Below are 22,296 nucleotides of genomic sequence, written 5' to 3'. Positions count from 1 at the left end.
TATTTACATATTTTTTCCCCCCATATGTTGAATTGTAATTTACTTTGTTTGAAAAAACGTACATTTGAGTCAGTGATATGACGTAGATGCACAAAGCAAACCGCATAGTGGGTCAATGTTCCGCAACAGCTAAGAGCATTGAAGCGCGAGGCTAAACGGCTCTGCTGTTTTGGTCCCTTGGCTACCACGTTGTAAGAGCGTGAAGCGATCCCGTGCCCATGTGCAGATACTGAGTGTGACTGAGAGCGAAGTCTTGCTCATCGCAATATCTGCGGTGCTGCTCATGCAACATTATTTAGCTAACTCTACCTTTTTAAGCAGTCATGGTTCAAGGTGAATTGTCTGCATCAGCATCAATAATTATGCAAGTTATTGTATTCCTATGGAATTTAGGATTTTTCCAATGTCATGATGATCCTGAAAAAGATAGTTTTGTAAGTGTTGGCGCCCTCCAGTGCCACATCCCTATCAGAGCTGAATATACATGTTTATGAAAGTAAATATTTTATAACCATGAGAGTGACAGGGCGATTGTTGTTCTCTGTCATTGCGGTGGGGCTGGCCTAGTCCTAAGAAGCAGCGCAGCATTGGGAGTGAGCCCACAGGAGAGGAGTGTCTGGGAATCCTCACTGTAGCAGCGCTGTGGGAACGCACTGATGATGTCATACGCTGGGGTATCTGTCCATCTGAAATTGAGAGGGAGAGAGTTGATATAGATTGCATTGCACAGGACTGAGCTTTCATAATATGTCAACAGACTGGGATGCGACTTTGTTCTGGTACACTGATTTTTCGTCGCTGATCATTTGGACAAATCATGATTCCGCAGATAGGATCATTTGGCCCATAGACTTGCCCAAAACTGGCTGAGAGTTTCTATTTAGAGGAGTGGATACTTGGCTAGTCTCGTTAGTACATTTTCTAGCATGTCTCCCCCCAGAACTTAATTGAGCATCTGAGGCAATTATGCCAGATTATTATTTATTTATACCAAAAAATAGGGGGGTGGATCAGCTTTAATATTGCAAAAAGATTGTGGCTTCTATCAATGTAATTGTCTGCATCATTTCCATATATACTGCTCAAAAAAATAAAGGGAACACTTAAACAACACAATGTAACTCCAAGTCAATCACACTTCTGTGAAATCAAACTGTCCACTTAGGAAGCAACACTGATTGACAATAAATTTCACATGCTGTTGTGCAAATGGAATAGACAACAGGTGGAAATTATAGGCAATTAGCAAGACACCCCCAATAAAGGACTGGTTCTGCAAGTGGTGACCACAGACCACTTCTCAGTTCCTATGCTTCCTGGTTGATGTTTTGGTCACTTTTGAATGCTGGCAGTGCTTTCACTCTAGTGGTAGCATGAAACGGAATCTACAACCCACACAAGTGGCTCAGGTAGTGCAGCTCATCCAGGATGGCACATCAATGCGAGCTGTGGCAAGAAGGTTTACTGTGTCTGTCAGCGTAGTGTCCAGAGCATGGAGGCACTACCAGGAGACAGGCCAGTACATCAGGAGACGTGGAGGAGGCCGTAGGAGGGCAACAACCCAGCAGCAGGACCACTACCTCCGCCTTTGTGCAAGGAGGAGCACTGCCAGAGCCCTGCAAAATGACCTCCAGCAGGCCACAAATGTGCATGTGCATGTGTCTTCTCAAACGGTCAGAAACAGACTCCATGAGGGCCCGACGTCCACAGGTGGGGGTTGTGCTTACAGCAGGACGTTTGGCATTTGCCAGAGAACACCAAGATTGGCAAATTCGCCACTGGCGCCCTGTGCTCTTCACAGATGAAAGCAGGTTCACACTGAGCACATGTGACAGACGTGACAGAGTCTGGAGACGCCGTGGAGAACGTTCTGCTGCCTGCAACATCCTCCAGCATGACCGGTTTGGCGGTGGGTCAGTCATGGTGTGGGGTGGCATTTCTTTGGGGGGCCGCACAGCCCTCCATGTGCTCGCCAGAGGTACCCTGACTGACATTAGGTACCGAGATGAGATCCTCAGACCCCTTGTGAGACCATATGCTGGTGCGGTTGGCCCTGGGTTCCTCCTAATGCAAGACAATGCTAGACCTCATGTGGCTGGAGTGTGTCAGCAGTTCCTGCAAGAGGAAGGCATTGATGCTATGGACTGGCCCGCCCGTTCCCCAGACCTGAATCCAATTGAGCACATCTGGGACATCATGTCTCGCTCCATCCACCAACGCCACGTTGCACCACAGACTGTCAAGGAGTTGGCGGATGCTTTAGTCCAGGTCTGGGAGGAGATCCCTCAGGAGACCATCCACCACCTCATCAGGAGCATGCCCAGGCGTTGTAGGGAGGTCATACAGGCACGTGGAGGCCACACACACTACTGAGCCTCATATTGACTTGTTTTAAGGACATTACATAAAAGTTGGATCAGCCTGTAGTGTGGTTTTCCACTTTAATTTTGAGGGTGACTCCAAATCCAGACCTCCATGGGTTGATATTTGATTTCCATTGATAATTTTTGTGTGATTTTGTTGTCAGCACATTCAACTATGTAAAGAAAAAAGTATTTAATAAGATTATTTCATTCATTCAGATCTAGGATGTGTTATTTTAGTGTTCCCTTTATTTTTTTGAGCAGTGTATATAATCTTAAATATATATATTATATAGTACCAGTCAAAGGTTTGGACACACCTACTCATTCAAGGGATTTTCTTGATTTTTTTTTACATTGTACAATAATAGTGAAGACATAAACTATGAAATAACACATATGGAATCTTGTAGTAACCAAAACAGTGTTAAACAAATCAAAATATTTTATATTTGAGATTCTTCAAATAGCCACCCTTTGCCTTGATGACTGCTTTGCACACTTGGCTTTCTCTCAACCAGCTTCACCTGGAATGCTTTTCCAACGGTCTTGAAGGAGTTCCCATATGCTGAGCACTTGTTGGCTGCTTTTCCTTCACTCTGCCGTCCGACTCATCCCAAACCATCTCAATTGGGTTGAGGTCGGCCGATTGTGAAGCCCAGGTCATCTGATGCAGCACTCCATCACTCTCCTTCTTGGTAAAATAGCCCTTACACAGCCTGGAGGTCTGTTTTGGGTCATTGTCCTGTTGAAAAACAAATGATAGCCCCACTAAGCCCAAACCAGATGGGATGGCGTATCGCTGCAGAATGCTGTGGTAGCAATGCTGGTTAAGTGTGCCTTGAATTCTAAATAAATCACAGACGGTGTCACCAGCAAAGCACCCATACACCTCCTCCTCCTCCATGCTTTACGGTGGGAAATACACATGGAGACTCCAGACCAATGGACAAATTTCCACCGGTCTAATGTCTATTGCTCGTGATTCTTGGCCCAAGCAAGTCTCTTCTTATTATTGGTGTCCTTTAATAGTGGTTTCTTTGCAGCAATTTGACCATGAAGGCCTGATTCACAGTTGATGTTGAGATGTGTCTGTTACTTGAACTCTGAAGCATTTATTTGGACTGCAATTTCTGAGGCTGGTAACGCTAATGAACTTATCCTCTGCAGCAGAGGTAACTCTGGGTCTTCCATTCCTGTGGCAGTCCTCATGAGAGCCAGTTTCATCATAGCGCTTGATGGTTTTTGCGACTGCACTTCAAGAAACGTTCAAAGTTCTTAATTTTCCGTATTAACTGACCTTCATGTCTTAAAGTAATGATGGACTGTCGTTTCTCTTTGCTTATTTGAGCTGTTCTTGCCATAATATGGACTTGGTCTTTTACCAAATAGGGCTATCTTCTGTATAGGATTGAGGTCAGGGATTTGTGATGGCCACTCCAATACCTTGACTTTGTTGTCCTTAAGCCATTTTGCCACAACTTTGGAAATATGCTTGGGGTCATTGTCCATTTGGAAGACCCATTTGCGACCAAGCTTTAACTTCCTGACTGATGTCTTGAGGTTTTGCTTCGATATATCCACATAATTTTCCTTCCTCATGACGCCATCTATTTTGTGAAGTGCACCAGTCCCTCCTGCAGCAAAGCACCCCCACAGCATGATGCTGCCACCCCCGTGCTTCACGGTTGGGATGGTGTTCTTCGGCTTGCAAGCTACCCCCTTTTTCCTCCATACATAACGATGGTCATTATGGCCAAACAGTTCTATTTTTGTTTCATCAGACCAGAGGACATTTCTCCAAAAAGTACGATCTTTGTCCCCATGTGCAGTTGCAAAGCTTTTTTTATGGTGGTTTTGGAGCAATGGCTTCTTCCTTGCTGAGTGGCCTTTCAGGTTATGTCGATATAGGACTTGTTTTACTGTGGATATAGATACTTTTGTACCTGTTTCCTCCAGCATCTTCACAAGGTCCTTTGCTGTTGTTCTGGGATTGATTTGCACTTTTTGCACCAAAGTACGTTCATCTCTAGGAGACAGAACGCGTCTCCTTCCTGAGCGGTATGACGGCTGCGTGGTCCCATGGTGTTTATACTTGCGTACTATTGTTTGTACAGATGAACGTGGTACCTTCAGGCGTTTGGAAATTGCTCCCAAGTATGAACCAGACATATGGAGGTCTACAATATATTTTGATATGGAGGTCTGATTTCTTTTGATTTTCCCGTGATGTCAAGCAAAGAGGCACTGAGTTTGAAGGTAGGCCTTGAAATACATCCACAGGTACGCCTCCAATTGACTCAAATTATGTCAATTTGCCTATCAGAAGCTTCTAAAGCCATGACATCATTTTCTGGAATTGTCCAAGCTGTTTAAAGGCACAGTCAACTTAGTGTATGTAAACTTCTGACCCACTGGAATTGTGATACAGTGAATTATAAGTAAAATAATCTTTCTAAACAATTGTTGGAAAAATTACTTGTGTCATGCACAAAGTAGATGTCCTAACCGACTTGCCAAAACTATAGTTTGTTAACAAGAAATTTGTAGAGTGGTTGAAAAACAAGTTTTAATGACTCCAACCTAAGTGTATGTAAACTTCCGACTTCAACTGTATATATAACATACTGTTAGTTGCAAGAATTTTGTATAATAATTTAAATAGGAAAAACTCGAAGTTTTGAATCTGGCGTTGTTTTGTCTATCAGTTCATAAACCATGTGCCATGGAATCGGTACATCGAGAATCTCTTCCCAACTATTTTGCAATCTGTATGGCACAGCTGTCAATTTTTTGGTCTTTAAATGAAACTAGTATACTTTTCTATTTATCACCATTTTCTTTAACCAATTTTGGTCTTGAATGCAGGGCTGACAGACAAGATCCTTATTTTCTCCCCCTTCCACTTGCCTCTTCCATTTTTGCAGTATGCAAGATTTTAGTTCTGGGTGTCCGAGATTAACATGACCCAAAAGTCACTGTGACTGAGATTAAGTACTGTGAACCTGATGGACTTCCTGGGCAAAATACTCTGCACAGCATTTTGTGGTAATGGCTCCCAACCCACCTGTGCTTGTCCAGATACTGGCGCAGGTGACCTATGGTCTCAGAGAAGCGCATTTTCATGACGTAGGTGTGCTCGCCATCCTCTGACTTCACCCTCAGTGTGGTGACATCACGGGCCGTGGTGGGGGGATCAGTCTCATGCAACTCCAACCTGAGTTAGAGTAGAGAGAACAGGTTAATAACCCACATTGGCAAATGTGTGTCCCTCTTCCTGGGTCTCCTCTGTCACCAGGGCCCACAAGGCCCCCTAGTGGTGGAAGTGAAAGAGTTTTGTGAATAGTTCTAGATAGTGTACCTGCATACCTCTCTTTCATGGCCTGTAGCACTGGTGTGTCTATGAGGGTCACAGCATGGCTGTTTGGAGCATCAGAAGAGCCCTAAACTCAAGACACAGACATTTACTAACATATAGTACTCATGTCCATCATCTTCAGGTACAAGCAGAAACATGCAAAAGATCGGTCTCACCTGTAGACTGGCTTTCAGTGAGTCCCTGATGTCAATCACTCTACCAGCCTTCACTACGACCTTGGGAAGCCTGTTCAGGAACTGGTCCATTGTCAGTTTTCTGTCTGTGGGCAAATCAATGTTCAAGTCAGAGCAAAAGAGGCTTGGGGTGAATCTCAAGTGATACACGTATAGTTGAACCAACTTCAAATGTGAATTTCAATTGTATTTCTTTGATTCCTTGCGTTCTCTCTCCTCAAAACACATTGGAGAAGATCTAAGGTTCCTCGCCATCTCATGCATTTTCAGGAAGAGGAGAGAGGACTCGAGCAATCCAAGAAATACTATTGAGATTCCACCTTTGAAGTTGGTTCAACTAGTTTGTGAAGTGTAGCACATGTTTTGGAGAACAAATTGAAGTGATACTGAGAGGACCGACCGGGTATCTGAGAGAGTGTACAGTAGGCGTGTCCTAAGCTGTCTGTTGATTTCTCCCCCTCTGTGCCTCCAACAACAGCCTGCCCCTTCCCAGGGAACTCCGCCCACGGTCGCCTCTCTTTGAACTCCTCCTCTCGCCTGTCGTGAACCTGTGAACACCAAAAGAGGAAGTCCCACTACTCACCACAAAACAAACAGGAAATATGTTGTCCATGTCGTCAGTTTTCTTACCGTAAGCACATTTGAAATTCACACATGCACACACACACCTGAAAGGGCACCCCATCTGCAAACCTGTCCTGTAGCTCAGAAGGGAAGTATCCGTCCATCAGGTCTTGCATGCACTGCTGTTAAAGTCATTAGCGGCTGGGTGTCAGACACATTGGACTGAGATACAAACTGAGCTTTCTGTTCTTAGTTATTCTGTCTGCTACAATCTGAGAGAGAGTCAATATATGGAAACATTGAAATCAAATAATCTTCAGTGAATATGTATCTAAAGTCATGCCTGGTTTAAATATCTAGTCTAAGTTTCAGTGCCTGGTTAGGTGTGTTGTACTCTCTCGTAATAGCCTTAACAGTAGCTGATTTGGTTCTGGGTGCTGAGATTATGTACTGACTAGCCAGTCAGAGTGTAGCGAGTATTCCCTATATAGTCTCTGTCTGTACCTGTGTGCTGGCTTCCTGGTAAGAGCGGAAGGGCCCATTGAACATGAAGATGCCATTGCTGTAGAGCTGCAGTGGGATGAGGTGCTGCTGGGCCAGCTGTGCCCCTCTGGACGTGGCCCTGATGTAGGACTCTCCTTCTCCAGCCAGGATGTTCAACTGCTGGATGTTCTGGAGCACCAGGTCAAAGTTCATCTGGAAGTTCCTCCTGGCCACAGAGGTCTCTGCAAAACACAGGTCACCATAATAAGTGAATGCATAATTAAAGATTTTCTGTTTGAAAACTATCCAGGCATCACATGAGCACAGCTCTTTGAAACTTTACTGGTGCATTGAAACAACATCAAAGTCATGAAAGAAACCTCTCTTCTTTGTTGTTTGGCAGCTGCTTTCTACTGTTGGAAATGACAGTTTGAAAATGTGATTTGATTAGGTTTTACTTCAAGTGTAAATTGAAAGTCAGGCCTATGGTGAGGATTAGAGGGTCACTGAGTACTGGGGCTACCTGTTAAGGAAGGTGTACTGTTACAGCATGTTCAGATAGAAATGTATCATGTAGAAATAATATGATTGTCTGTCAGATAGAATAGGGAATCTTAGCAGCATTGTATTGAATGTGGAGTGTGCAATTTGAAGAGATTAGTATGAAAATGTATGCACTAACTGTAAGTCGCTCTGGATAAGAGCGTCTGCTAAATGACAAATATAAATGTAATGTAGCAGCTCTATTAATAATATTTATATCTGCAACATAAGGTTCAGCACTTAATACCTCCCTGGTTCCTTTACCTGGCTGCCACACCCCTCTCTCGGAGCTCTGGGTCTGCTCAGCTTCCTCTACTTCCTGTTGACTGGCTGTGTCGCACTCCTCTCCGTTCCCCACCCAGATCATGCCGTAGTCGTTCAGAAACCGCTGTGTGGTTTAAAAAAACCACAGAGTTTAAAGAAGAAAAACTTTGCAGTGACATTAGTTAAAGAGGTGAACTAAACTATTTACAACAGACTTAGAGATGACTCAACCACCACAACTCAACTTCTCTGTTGTACTGTATGTAGTAAAGTTCAAGTCTAAATTGGACATGCACTGACTTCATAAGATATATTGTAAATCACACAGACACAGGTTAGTTCTTCTATGGCTTTCAATATAGTGCGGTCAATCCATGTCTGTGCAATGTACCAAACTGTTAGCCGAGGACCCCAAAAAAACATTGCAACAAAAACATTGCACTGTTGTATCACCATGGCGATGATGGTCTTACCTCCATCTCCAATACCTGGCCCTGAAGCCTGTGGCATGTTCTTATGAGATCATCCTCTCTGCTCCTATCACTGTTTTTCTCTAAAAACCACAGAAACAGAATGGTCTTGGTTAACCAAACACGACTTGTTCCATACTCTTAATATATTTTATTTTAACTTAACAGAGATGAGAGAGAGATGACAGAGAGGTAGAGTACACTGTATAGGCCTATATGGGGCTGTATTTCTATAAAGACATGAATACTAGGTCTACATGTGTTGTGACTGGAGCTCTGTGGTTCCAGAGCTGTATGAGATGTACGGTAGGCTGAAATAACTACCTTTTGACTTCTTTAGAAGCTTCACTTTCTCCTCCAGAACTGTAATAATTTTTTCCTTCAAATAGAAAATAACTAAATTAACAAAGATATGTTGTCAAGTCAAGAGCTTGGTCTGTATGTATATCAATGTTTTGGCATGTACTTCATGGATAGAATACTAGCTGGATGTGTATAGACCAGTACTGCCTTTAGTCTCTGTTTTCAGTGTTGGGGAAGCTACTATGAAAATATAGTTTACCAAGCTACCAATTACTTCACACTGGATGAATTTGAGCTACAGTAAAGCTACCCTTAAGAGAAATATAGTTTGTTTAACTAAAGCTACTTTGAAAAAGTAGTTCACCACATCAAAACTGCCTTGTAAAAAGGTATTATATCTAAGTCTGAAAAGTCATAATTGTACTGGGTTTAAAAAGATATACAGTGCATGCGGAAAGTATTCAGTCACCTTGCCTTTTCCACATTTTGTAACGTTACAGCCTTATTCTAAAATTGATTTAATCGTTTTTTCCCCCATCAAACTACACACAATACCCATAATAATAAATCAAAAACAGGTTTTTAGAAATTGCAGCAAATGTATAAAAACTATAAAAACTGAAATATTACATTTACATAAGTATTCAGACCCTTTACTCAGTACTTTGTTGAAGCACCTTTGGCAGCGATTACAGCCTCGAGTCTTCTTGGGTATGACACTACAAGCTTGGCACACCTGTATTTGGGGAGTTTCTCCCATTCTTCTCTGCAGATCCTCTCAAGCTCTGTCAGGTTGGATGGGGAGCGTCGCTGCACAGCTATTTTCAGGTCTCTCCAGAGATGTTCGATCCGGGCGCTCAAGGACATTCAGAGACTTGTCCCGAAGCCACTCCTGCGTTGTCTTGGCTGTGTGCTTAGAGTTGTTGTCCTGTTGGAAGGTGAACCTTTGCCCCAGTTTGAGGTCCTGAGCACTCTGGAGCAGGTTTTCATCCAGCATCTCTCTGCACTATGCTCCATTCATCTATCCCTCGATCCTGTCTAGTCCCCCAGTCACTGCCGCTGAAGAACATCCCCACAATATGATGCTGCCACCACCATGGTTCACCGTAGGATGGTGCCAGGTTTCCTCCAGACGTGACGCTTGGCATTCAGGCCAAAGAGTTCAATCTTGGATTAATCAGACCAGAGAATCTTGTTTCTCATGGTCTGATAGTCCTTTAGGTGCCTTTTGGCAAACTCCAAGCGGGCTGTCATGTGCCTTTTACTGAGGAGTGGCTTCCGTCTGGCCACTCTGTCATAAAGGCCTGATTGGTGGAGTGCTGCAGAGATGGTTGTCCTTCTGGAAGGTTCTCCCATCTCCACAGAGGAACTCTGTAGCTCTGTCAGAGTGATCATAGGTTTCTTGGTCAGCTCCCTGACCAAGGCATTTCTCCCCCGATTGCTCAGTTTGGCCGGGCGGCCAGCTCTAGGAAGAGTCTTGGTGGTTCTAAACTTCTTCCATTTAAAAATAATGGAGGCCACTGTGTTCTTGGGGACCTTCAATGCTGCAGACATTTTTTGGTACCCTTCCCCAGATCTGTGCCTCGAAACAATCCTGTCTCTGAGTTCTAAGGACAATTCCTTCAACCTCATGACTTGGTTTTTGCTCTGACATGCACTGTCAACTGTGGGACCTTATATAGACAGGTGTGTGAAATTCCAAATCATGTCCAATCAATTGAATTTACCACAGGTGGACTCCAATCAAGTTGTACAAACATCTCAAGGATGATCAATGGAAACAGGATGCACCTGAGCTCAACTTCGAGTCTCATAGCAAAGGGTCTGAAAACTTACAGTACCAGTCAAAAGTTTGGACACACCTACTCATTCAAGGGTTTTTCTTTATTTTTACTATTTTCTACATTGTAGAATAATAGTGACAATATCAAAACTATGAAATAACACATATTGATTCATGTAGTAACCAAAAAGGTGTTAAATTATTATTATATTAATATTATATATTTGAGATTTGAGATTCTTCAAACAGTCACCCTTTGCCTTGATGACAGCTTTGCATTCTCTCAACCAGCTTCACCTGTAATGCTTTTCCAACAGTCTTGAAGGAGTTCCCACATATGCTGAGCACCTGTTGGCTGCTTTTCCTTCACTCTGCCGTCCGACTTATCCCAAACCATCTCAATTGGGTTGAGGTCGAACGATTGTGGAGCCCAGGTCATCTGATGCAGCACTCCATCACTCTCCTTCTTGGTAAAATAGCCCTTACACAGCCTGGAGGTGTGTTGGGTCATTGTCCTGTTGAAAAACAAATGATAGTCCCACTAAGCCCAAACCAGATGGGATGGCGTATCGCTGCAGAATGCTTTGGTAGCCATGCTGGTTAAGTGTGCCTTGAATTCTAAATAAATCACAGACAGTGTCACCAGCAAAGCACCCCCACACCATAACACCTCCTCCTCCATGCTTTACGGTGGGAACTACACAAGCAGAGATCATCCGTTCACCCACACCGCATCTCACAAAGACACGGCGGTTGGAACCAAAAATCCAAACGACACATTTCCACCGGTCTAATGTCCATTGCTTGTGTTTCTTGGCCCAAGCAGGTTTCTTCTTCTTATTGGTGTCCTTTAGTAGTGGTTTCTTTGCAGCAATTCGACCATGAAGGCCTGATTCCCCTAAGAACAGTTGATGTTGAGATGTGTCTGTGACTTGAACTCTGTGAAGCATTTATTTGGGCTGCAATTTCTGAGGCTGGTAACTCTAATGAACTTATCCTCTGCAGCAGAGGTAACTCTGGGTCTTCCATTCCTGTGGTGGTTCTCATGAGAGCCAGTTTCATCATAGCGCTTGATGGTTTTTGCGACTGCACTTGAAGACACTTTCAAAGTTCTTGAAATGTTCCGTATTGACTGACCTTCATGTCTTAATGATGGACTGTTGTTTCTCTTTGCTTATTTGAGCTGTTCTTGCCATAATATGGACTTGGTCTTTTACCAAATAGGGCTATCTTCTGTATACCCCCCCTACCTTATCACAACACAACTGACTGTCTCAAACGCATTAAGAAGGAAGGAAATTCCACAAATTAACTTTTAACAAGGCACACCTGTTAATTGAAATGCATTCCAGGTGACTACCTCATGAAGCTGGTTGAGAGAATGTCAAGAGTGTGCAAAGCTGTCATCAAGGCAAAGGGTGGCTATTTGAAGAATCTCAAATATAAAATATATTTTGATTTGTTTAACACTTTTTTGGTTACTACATGATTCCATATGTGTTATGTCATAGTTTTGATGTCTTCACTATTATTCTACAATGTAAAATTTTTTAAAAATAAATAAAAACCCTTGAATGAGTAGGTGTGTCTAAACTTTTGACTGGTAGTGTATGTAAATAAGGTATTTCTGTTTTTTATTTTTTATAAATTTGCACACACAAAAAAATGTTTATAAAAACATGTTTTTGCTTTGTCATTATGGGGTATTGTGTGTAGATTGATGAGCGGAAAAAAATATTTAATCAATTTTAGAATAAGGCTGTAACGTAACAAGATGTGGAAAAAGTCAAGGGGTCTGAATCCTTTCCAAATGCTTTGTATACTGTAGATTATTTTGGCTAAGCATTTAATGGGTATTTGCAGTAGTTAGCTACAGTGGCATTTTTCCTATTTTGTTGCCTTTCAACCTGGAATTAAAATGGATTTTTGGGGGGTTTGTATCATTTGATTTACACAAATATTTTTTTTTGTGACACAAACAAGAAGTAAGACAAAAAAACAGAACTTGAGCGTGCATAACTATTCATCTCCCCAAAGTCAATACTTTGTAGATGTCACGCTCTGGCTCCGGGACTTTGTATGTTGAGCCAGGGTGTGTTCGTTTCGTTGTGTTCTGTTTGGTTGGGTTGTCTATGTGGTTGTTTCCTTGTTTGGTCGTGTGACTCCCAATCAGTGGTAACGAGTGTCAGCTGTCGGCTCGTTATCTCTGATTGGGAGCCATATTTAAACTGTGTGTTTTCACCTTGTGTTTGTGGGTTTTTGTTCCTTGTCAGTCATTGGTACTGTGGACGTTACGAATCGTCTATTGTTTTGGTTTTGGCACTTTAATTAATAAAGTCTATCATGTTCGCTCAACACGCTGCGTATTGGTCTGCTCCTTTGGAAGACGATCGTGACAGAAAAACCCACCATTCTACGACCAAGCAGCGTGTCCAGGAATCGGCAGCCTGGATGTGGGAGCAGCGTCGGAGGGACGAGAGGCACCCCCAAGAAATTTTTAGGGGGGGGCACAGGGCATGGACGACGGGGCTGACGGAGGCAGAGAAGGGGCGAATTCAAAAGGCCACCAGGTTACGGGGCTCACTGGTCAAAGTAGGGAAAGGAGGTTTAGAGGCACGGCGAGAAATACTGGGGTGTGTTACCAGTCCGGTCCGGCCCGTTCCAGTTCCCGGAGTAGAGCCAGTGGTGTGTATCCCCAGTATGGTCCGGCCTGTTACGGCTCCTCGCACCAAATGGACGGTGCGCATCTCCAGCCCGGTCCGGCCTGTCCCTGCTCCTCGCACTAAGCCTACGGTGTGCGTCGCCAGCCCAGCCCGGCCTGTTCCTGCTCCACGCACAAAACCTACGGTGTGCGTCGCCAGCCCAGCCCGGCCTGTTCCTGTTCCACGCACCAAGCCTACGGGGTGCGTCGCCAGCCCAGCCCGGCCTGTTCCTGCTCCACGCACAAAACCTACGGTGTGCGTTGCCAGCCCAGCCCGGCCTGTTCCTGTTCCACGCACCAAGCCTACGGGGTGCGTCGCCAGCCCAGCCCGGCCTGTTCCTGCTCCACGCACAAAACCTACGGTGTGCGTCGCCAGCCCAGCCCGGCCTGTTCCTGCTCCACGCACAAAGCCTACGGGGTGCGTCGCCAGCCCAGCCCGGCCTGTTCCTGCTCCACGCACAAAACCTACGGTGTGCGTCGCCAGCCCAGCCCGGCCTGTTCCTGCTCCACGCACAAAGCCTACGGCGTGCGTCGCCAGCCTGACCCGGCCTGTTCTTGCCACTCGCACCAAACCAGGGGTGCGAGTCGCCAGCCTGGTCCAGCCCGTTCCTGCTACTCGCACCAAGCCAAGGGTGCGAGTCGTCAGCCTGGTTCAGCTCGTCCCTGCTACTCGCACCAAGCCAAGGGTGCGAGTCGTCAGCCTGGTTCAGCTCGTCCCTGCTACTCGCACCAAGCCAAGGGTGCGAGCCGTCAGCCTGATCCAGCCCACTCCTGCTACTCGCACCAAGCCAGGGATGCGAGTCGTCAGCCTGGTGAGGCCCGTTCCGGCTCCACGCATCAAGCCTAGGGTGCGTATCGTCAGCCAGGTCCGGTCCGTTCCTGCCTCACGCGCCAAGCCAGGGGTGCGCGTCGTCAGTCCAGATCCTACCAGCTGGGTCAGATCGGACCGGGGGCGCTACGGGGGGATTGAAGAAGGGTGGTGGTCAAGCCCGGAGCCGGAGCCGCCTCCGAGGAGTAATGCCCACCCAGCCCTCCCCTGTTTGGGGTTTTTGAGGCGCGGTCGCAGTCCGCGCCTTTAGGGGGGGGTACTGTCACGCTCTGGCTCCGGGACTTTGTATGTTGAGCCAGGGTATGTTCGTTTCGTTGTGTTCTGTTTGGTTGGGTTGTCTATGTGGTTGTTTCCTTGTTTGGTCGTGTGACTCCCAATCAGTGGTAACGAGTGTCAGCTGTCGGCTCGTTATCTCTGATTGGGAGCCATATTTAAACTGTGTGTTTTCACCTTGTGTTTGTGGGTTTTTGTTCCTTGTCAGTCATTGGTACTGTGGACGTTACGAATCGTCTATTGTTTTGGTTTTGGCACTTTAATTAATAAAGTCTATCATGTTCGCTCAACACGCTGCGTATTGGTCTGCTCCTTTGGAAGACGATCGTGACAGTAGAGCTACCTTTTGCTGCAATTACAGCTGCACGTCTCTTGGAGTATCTCTATAAGCTTAGCACATCTAGCCACTGGGATTTTTGCCCATTCTTCAAGGCAAAACTGCTCCAGCTCCTTCAAGTTGGATGGGTTCTGCTGGTGTACAGCAATCTATAAGTCATACCACAGATTCTCAATTGGATTGAGGTCTGGTCTTTGACTAGGCCATTCCAAGACATTTAAATGTTTCCCCTTAAACCACTCGAGTGTTGCTTTAGCAGTATGCTTAGGGTCATTGTCCTGCTGGAAAGTGAATCTACGTCCCAGTCTCAAATCTCTGGAAGACTGAAACAGGTTTCCCTCAATAATCTCCCTGTATTTAGCACCATCCATCATTCCTTCAATTCTGACCAGTTTCCCAGTCCCTGCCAATGAAAAACATCCCCACAGCATGAAGCTGCCACCACCATGCTTCACTGTGGGGATGGTGTTCTCGGGGTGATGAGAGGTGTTGGGTTTGCGCCAGACAAAGCGTTTTCCTTGATTGCCAAAAAGCTCAATTTTAGTCTCATCTGACCAGAGTACATTCTTCCATATGTTTGGGGAGTCTCCCACATGCCTTTTGGTGAACACTAAACGTGTTTGCTTATTTTTTTCTTTAAGCAATGGCTTTTTTCTGGCCACTCTTCCGTAAAGCCCAGCTCTGTGGAGTGTACGGCTTAAAGTGGTCCTATGGACAGATACTCCAATCTCCGCTGTGGAGCTTTGCAGCTACTTCAGGGTTATCTTTGGTCTCTTAATGACCTCCTTGCCTGGTCCGTGAGTTTTGGTGGGCGGCCCTCTCTTGGCAGGTTTGTTATGGTGCCATATTCTTTCAAATTTTTAATAATGGATTTAATGGTGCTCCGTAGGATGTTCAAAGTTTCTGATATTTTTTTATAACCCAACCCTGATCTGTACTTCTCCACAACTTTGTCCCTGACCTGTTTGGAGAGCTCCTTGGTCTTCATGGTGCCGCTTGCTTGGTGGTGCCCCTTGCTTAGTGGTGTTGCAGACTCTTGGGCCTTTCAGAACAGGTTTATATACAGCTGTGGAAAAAATTAAGAGACCACTGCAAATTTTTCTTAAATCAGCATCTCTACATGTATGACAGCCATTCCATTCCAGTGTCTGTTGAATTCCAACACAGGCACACCTCATTCTACTGAATTAGGTACTGATTAGGTGATCACATTAACCAAATCTTATTTAACGAGGAAAAGTATAAAAACCACTGCTGTGGTCATTACTATCCTCTTGCAATAGGACCAACTGGATGACAAAAACAGTGCTAATAGTACCTCAAAAGTAATATTAATCTAAAAATAACTATTGACCATGCCAAAAGAGTTGAAAAGGAAAGTTCTGAGTGAGGAAAAGAAGGGTTCAATTCTGGCTTTACTGGCAGAGGGATACAGTGAGCGTCAGGTTGCTTCCATCCTTAAAATTTCAAAGACGGCAGTTCATAAGAACAAGGTCAAGCAGCAGACATTGGGGACAACAAAGCTACAGACCGGCAGAGGGCGAAAACGACTCTCTACTGACCGGGATGACCGCCAACCCATTCGAATGTCACTCAACAACCGTAGGATGACATCAAGTGACCAACAAAAAGAATGGCAAACGGCAGCTGGGGTGAAGTAAACGGCGAGGACGGTTCGAAACCGGGGCAGGGCTGAAGTCGTGCAAAGCTAGAAAAAAGCCCTTAATCAATGAGAAGCAAAGTAGAGCCAGGCTGAGGTTTGCAAAAGACCATAAGGATTGGACCGTAGAGGACTGGAGTAAGGTCATCTTCTCTGATGAGTCCAATTTTCAGCTTTGCCCAACACCTGGTCGTCTAATGGTTAGACGGAGACCTAGAGAGGCCTACAAGCCACAGTGTCTCGCACCCACTGTGAAATTTGGTGGAGGATCGGTGATGATCTGGGGGTGCAAGGCTGGAATCGGGCAGAATTGTCTTTGTGAAGGACGCATGAATCAAGCCACGTACAAGGTTGTCCTGGAAGAAAACTTGCTTCCTTTTGCTCTGACATTGTTCCCCAACTCTGAGGATTGGTTTTTCCAGCAGGACAATGTGCCATGCCACACAGCCAGGTCAATCAAGGTGTGGATGGAGGACCACCAGATCAAGACCCTGTCATGGCCAGCCCAATCTCCAGACCTGAACCCCATTGAAAACTTCTGGAATGTGATCAAGAGGAAGATGGATGGTCACAAGCCATCAAACAAAGCCGAGCTGCTTGCATTTTTACGCCAGGAGTGGCATAAAGTCACCCAACATCAATGTGAAAGACTGGTGGAGAGCATACCAAGACGCATGAAAGCTGTGATTGAAAATCAGGGTTATTCCACCAAATATTGATTTCTGAACTCTTCCTAAGTTAAAACATTACTATTGTGTTGTTTAAAAATGAACATGAACTTATTTTCTGCATTATTCGAGGTCTGACAATACTGCATCGTTTTTGTTATTTTGACCAGTTGTCATTTACTGCAAATAAATGCTCTAAATTACAATATTTTTATTTGGAATTTGGGAGAAATGTTGTCAGTAGTTTATAGAATAAAACAAAAATGTTATTTTTACCCAAACAGATACCTATAAATAGTAAAACCAGAGAAACTGATAATTTTGCAGTGGTCTCTTAATTTTTTCCGCAGCTGTATACTGAGATCATGTGACAGATCATGCGACACTTAGATTGCACACAGGTGGACTTTATTTAACTAATTATGTGACTTCTGAAGGTAATTGGTTGCACCAGATCTTATTTAGGGGCTTCATAGCAAAGGGGGTGAATACATATGCAAGCACCACTTTTCCATAATTTATTTTTTAGAATTTTTATTTCACTTCACCAATTTGGACTATTTTGTGTATGTCCATTACATGAAATCCAAATAAAAAGCAATTTTAATTACAACAAAATAGGAAAAACTCCAAGGGGGATTCATAATTTTGCAAGGCACTGTACACTGCTACATGGCAAAAAAGTAATTAACTACTGAAAAGCCTACGAAGATTTGAATTTCGGTAAACTACCACCAAGCTACTGCAAAATGTAGGTATATTACTATTTCAATTACATAGTGGAACTACTCCCAAACACTGTCTGTTTTCAACTCGACAGCACAACTTTGGAAAATATGTTGCTGCTTGAGGAGGTCTCTTATTACCTCATCATACAAACTATAATAAGTGTCTTGTCATACAAAATAAGAGAAGTGTCAAACTATAGTATAAGGAGTTTTTGTCATACAAATAAGGAGTCTCTTGTCATGCACACTATAAGGAACAAAGGTCAACTACAGAATACTGGTGCAACATTCACACATTCACACATTTGGCAGAATTATTTAGTTTTTTTAAGTTTAGAAAACCTTTATTGGCACCATTTAGCTACTGTTCATACATACTGTAGCAGAAATATGTGCAGACTTAACACTTGTTACAGGCATCCTGTACAGTGAGGGAAAAAAATATTTGATCCCCTGCTGATTTTGTACATTTGCCCACTGACAAAGAAATGATCAGTCTATAATTTTAATGGTAGGTTTATTTGAACAGTGAGAGACAGAATAACAACAAAAAAATCCAGAAAAACGCATGTCAAAAATGTTATAAATTGATTTGCATTTTAATGAGGGAAATAAGTATTTGACCCCTCTGCAAAACATGACTTAGTACTTGGTGGTAAAACCCTTGTTGGCAATCACAGAGGTCAGACGTTTCTTGTAGTTGGCCACCAGGTTTGCACACATCTCAGGAGGGATTTTGTCCCACTCCTCTTTGCAGATCTTCTCCAAGTCATTAAGGTTTCGAGGCTGATGTTTGGCAACTCGAACCTTCAGCTCCCTCCACAGATGTTCTATGGGATGAAGGTCTGGAGACTGGCTAGGCCACTCCAGGACCTTAATGTGCTTCTTCTTGAGCCACTCCTTTGTTGCCTTGGCCGTGTGTTTTGGGTCATTGTCATGCTGGAATACCCATCCACAACCCATTTTCAATGCCCTGGCTGAGGGAAGGAGGTTCTCACCCAAGATTTGACGGTACATGGCCCCGTCCATCGTCCCTTTGATGCGGTGAAGTTGTCATGTCCCCTTAGCAGAAAAACACCCCAAAAGCATAATTTTCCACCTCCATGTTTGACGATGGGGATGGTGTTCTTGGGGTCATAGGCAGCATTCCTCCTACTCCAAACACGGCGAGTTGAGTTGATGCCAAAGAGCTCAATTTTGGTCTCATCTGACCACAACATTTTCACCCAGTTCTCATCTGAATCATTCAGATGTTCATTGGCAAACTTCAGATGGGCATGTATATGTGCTTTCTTGAGCAGGGGGACCTTGCAGGCTCTGCAGGATTTCAGTACTTCACGGCGTAGTGTGTTACCAATTGTTTTCTTGGTGACTATGGTCCCAGCTGCCTTGAGATCATTGACAAGATCCTCCCGTGTAGTTCTGGGCTGCTTCCTCACCGTTCTCATGATCATTGCATGGAGCCCCAGGCCAAGGGAGATTGACAGTTCTTTTGTGTTTCTTCCATTTGCGAATAATCGCACCAACTGTTGTCATCTTCTCACCAAGCTGCTTGGCGATGGTCTTGTAGCCCATTCCAGCCTTGTGTAGGTCTACAATCTTGTCCCTGACATCCTTGTAGAGCTCTTTGGTCTTGGCCATGGTGGAGAGTTTGGAATCTGATTGATTGATTGCTTCTGTGGACAGGTGTCTTTTATACAGGTAACAAGATGAGATTAGGAGCACTCCCTTTAAGAGTGTGCTCCTAATCTCAGCTCGTTACCTGTAGAAAAGACACCTGGGAGCCAGAAATGTTTTTGATTGAGAGGGGGTCAAATACTTATTTCCCTCACTGTATGTGCAACTTCATCAGCATTCTGTGGCTGAGCATTCGTTTAAAATGCATGCTTTTGATTGGGTGTTGCGGAGGATCACAGAGGTGGATGTGGTTGAGGTCGATTTCAGATCTAACTAAAACACTGTCTTGCTGGAGGTGTTCACAGAAACTAGATGCAGAGTTGTTAACAGTTTTTCCATTGATTGCACTGGAAGTCGCTCTGGATAAGTGTGTGCTAAATGACTGAAATGTAATGTACAATGTAATTTCTTTGTTGTCACGACTTCCGCCGAGGCTGCTTCCCCTCCTTGTTCGGGCAGGTTTCGGCGTTCGGCGTCACCGGCTTACTAGCTACTGCCGATCCATTTATCATCACTCCATTTGTCTTGTCTTCAATCACACACACCTGGTCCTTATTCCCTCATTAGTCATTGTATAAGTGTTCCCTCTGCTTCCTTGTCTGTGTGGGTGATTGTTTATTGTGGAGGTTAGTGATGCTCAGTGGAGCTTGTGTATTTTGTATCGACAGGAGTATTTCCCGTGTGCTTTGTATTTTCCATTGCGCCTGTTTTGTGCCCTGGAGTGTGTTTGACGCATTTCTGCGTAAACTTGTATTTTGCGGATTAAAGCCTGTTGTTCTGTGATTTACCCTCATGCGCCTGACTCCTTCAACACCACCTCATCACATTTGTCTGAAGGTGTGTGGTACTTGGCTCACCTTGTGGTCAATGTCCAGGGCTTGGGTCTTCACCTTGGTCTCCAGCAGGTTCAGCCTCTGCATCATGGAGGACATCAGCTCAAAATCACTAGGGGGTGCACCTGTGGGGTTCAGTCAGAGTTCACTAGATCAGGAAGCGCAATGCCTGTATAATCAAGGCTACTGTATGACACTCGGCAGACGCTTTTGTCCAAAGCGTCTTACGGTACAGTGATGCATGCATTTTTACTGATTCTGAGAACCCTCTGTTCCAATGTTACAGAACATCATCAGAAAACCAAACCCACATTTTTATGACCATAGTGCTGTATTAGGAAATTGAGACACTATTTTGTGGTCAATGCACACCACAAACTAATCTAACAACCGTACATGGGATTTCCAGTGTTGTCTAAATTGTATGTGTTCACAGCACTTATTTTGAACATGACGGATGTGACGTTGGTTGTGGTTGTGGATATTTCAGCACAGGGCAAGTTGCAAGGACATCAAACAAACATACAACAGCTGTTGCTTTTCCTTTGTGTGCCCTTTGATTTGGAAGGACAGGCAATATCAGTGGCTTGAGCTTGAGGCGTAGGGTGATTCAAAGTAGATACATCATTCAGCAGAGTAGCTTCATATTCTAAAGAAAAATATGAAAAAAACACAACCAGAATGACCCCAGGTTTTTAAAGAGCTAAATTCAGAGGCAGTACAGGTTTCAAATAATTTGACTACAGCAGGGTTTCCCCAACTGGCAGCCCCCCTCCCGAATTTGGCCCTTGGGTGATTTTATTTGGCCATCCAAGTTTTATGACCAAAAAATAATACTAAAATGTTATTATATTTTATTTTTTATTGTTGGTCATAAAAGACTGTAAAAACACCAGCAAATAAGCTCCAAGTTATTTTAATTTTGGAAATCTGTTCCAAAGTATTCCCACGCACACTAGAGAGATTTGTGATTATATACAAATGTATGCAAGGTTTGAAATAATAATGATTTAGTTAAATATTATATATGTTTGTGCTTCTTGTGGTCAATTTGCAGTCTACAAATTACTTGTAATTATGTTCTGCCCCCTGACCATCTGCTCAATAAAAAATCGGCTTTGAAATACCTTAATTCCATACCTGCAAATGGATTCTCCTTCAAAGGCACTCTTCTCCTATTTGAGCAAAATTGGCAATCATTAGTAATGCAAATGAATGAGAAATCCATCTAATTGCAATACTTCTTGTCTAGGAAAATATCAACTTTGTTTTCTCTTGAACATACCCTTGCTGGTTCATGGGCCCAGGAAGATGAACCCGTCGGTTTTTCCCCAACATTGAAAGTGGTGAGCTCATCTCCTCACATTCATAAAACACTTGGGGTCGATAGGATGCACAAATGATTAGCAAAGTAGTGTACAGAGGTAATTTTGTGATTAAACAATGAATGTAAAAAATACAATATTTATGAGCACCTGGCTGACATTGACATGGTTGACATGCAAGCACATAGCAGCTAAACACGCTAAATAACTGTCCTGAAAGTCTACACTTGGTTCAGTTATTAGGCTTAGTAACGAAAGTAACTTTTATTTGTCATGCTATGAATTTATGTATTACTTACAAGTGAATGACTCTAGATTATGTAGGTTCGAATATTATGCTTGCTCTTCTTTTACATACAGAGGATTGTTTGGAGTTCGTTGCCATTGGTAACGTGGATCGTGACATTTCATTGGCTCGTTGCTGGTTCCAGAATTTAATACACCCTCCTTCCCACCGTGACGAACCAGACAAAGGTATACGTTGTAATCATCCATCGACAAACCTTGATATAAATTGAATGATGTACCCAAACACTAGTCTACTTTTATTTCAAAAGTTGTCACACACCTAGCCCTAGATCAGAACACATACCATGCATGCTATACAAAACATAACAATACAATACAATGCAATACAAATCATCTGTAGGCCCTATTAAAGTTAATTTACACTGCTCATGACTGTAAAACAGATGTCTGTATGAAAAATGTATGCACTCACTAACTGTAAATCGCTCTGGATAAGAGCGTCTGCTAAATGACTAAAATGTCAAATGTAAATGTCTGTACTTGCGCACATACCGTCATGGTGCACACACCCCTTTCAGACCCACCTTCTTCTAACTGAAATAGACACAGATACACTTTTGCTGTTCAGAGACTCAACCCTCTTCAACATGAACAAAACTCTGGTCTGTGCTGTCTTCATCCTGCTGGTGCT

At 43.9% G+C, this 22,296-nt stretch overlaps 1 protein-coding gene across 1 annotated transcript; it reads right to left on the bottom strand.

Annotated features, from left to right (window-relative positions):
- Positions 1-69: 69 nt before the first annotated feature.
- On the bottom strand, positions 70-21,762 carry LOC311140865 (UBX domain-containing protein 11-like; the record flags this gene model as incomplete). The annotated part of the gene is given in 16 exon segments (XM_084176138.1): positions 70-686; positions 5,431-5,580; positions 5,733-5,806; positions 5,898-5,997; positions 6,312-6,463; positions 6,584-6,661; positions 6,984-7,204; positions 7,770-7,893; positions 8,243-8,322; positions 8,564-8,618; positions 20,056-20,156; positions 20,558-20,680; positions 21,172-21,206; positions 21,317-21,442; positions 21,656-21,672; positions 21,676-21,762. Coding segments are annotated over 16 exon segments (1,665 nt in total). The 3' UTR covers positions 70-544.
- Between the last annotated feature and the right edge of the window lie 534 nt (positions 21,763-22,296).

This window comes from Coregonus lavaretus, assembly GCF_964263955.1.
Source record: "Coregonus lavaretus genome assembly, chromosome: 13".
Classification (NCBI taxonomy): domain Eukaryota; kingdom Metazoa; phylum Chordata; class Actinopteri; order Salmoniformes; family Salmonidae; genus Coregonus; species Coregonus lavaretus.
The sequence above is the reverse complement of the archived record's forward strand: the minus strand, read 5'-3'. Positions and strand labels throughout refer to the sequence as shown.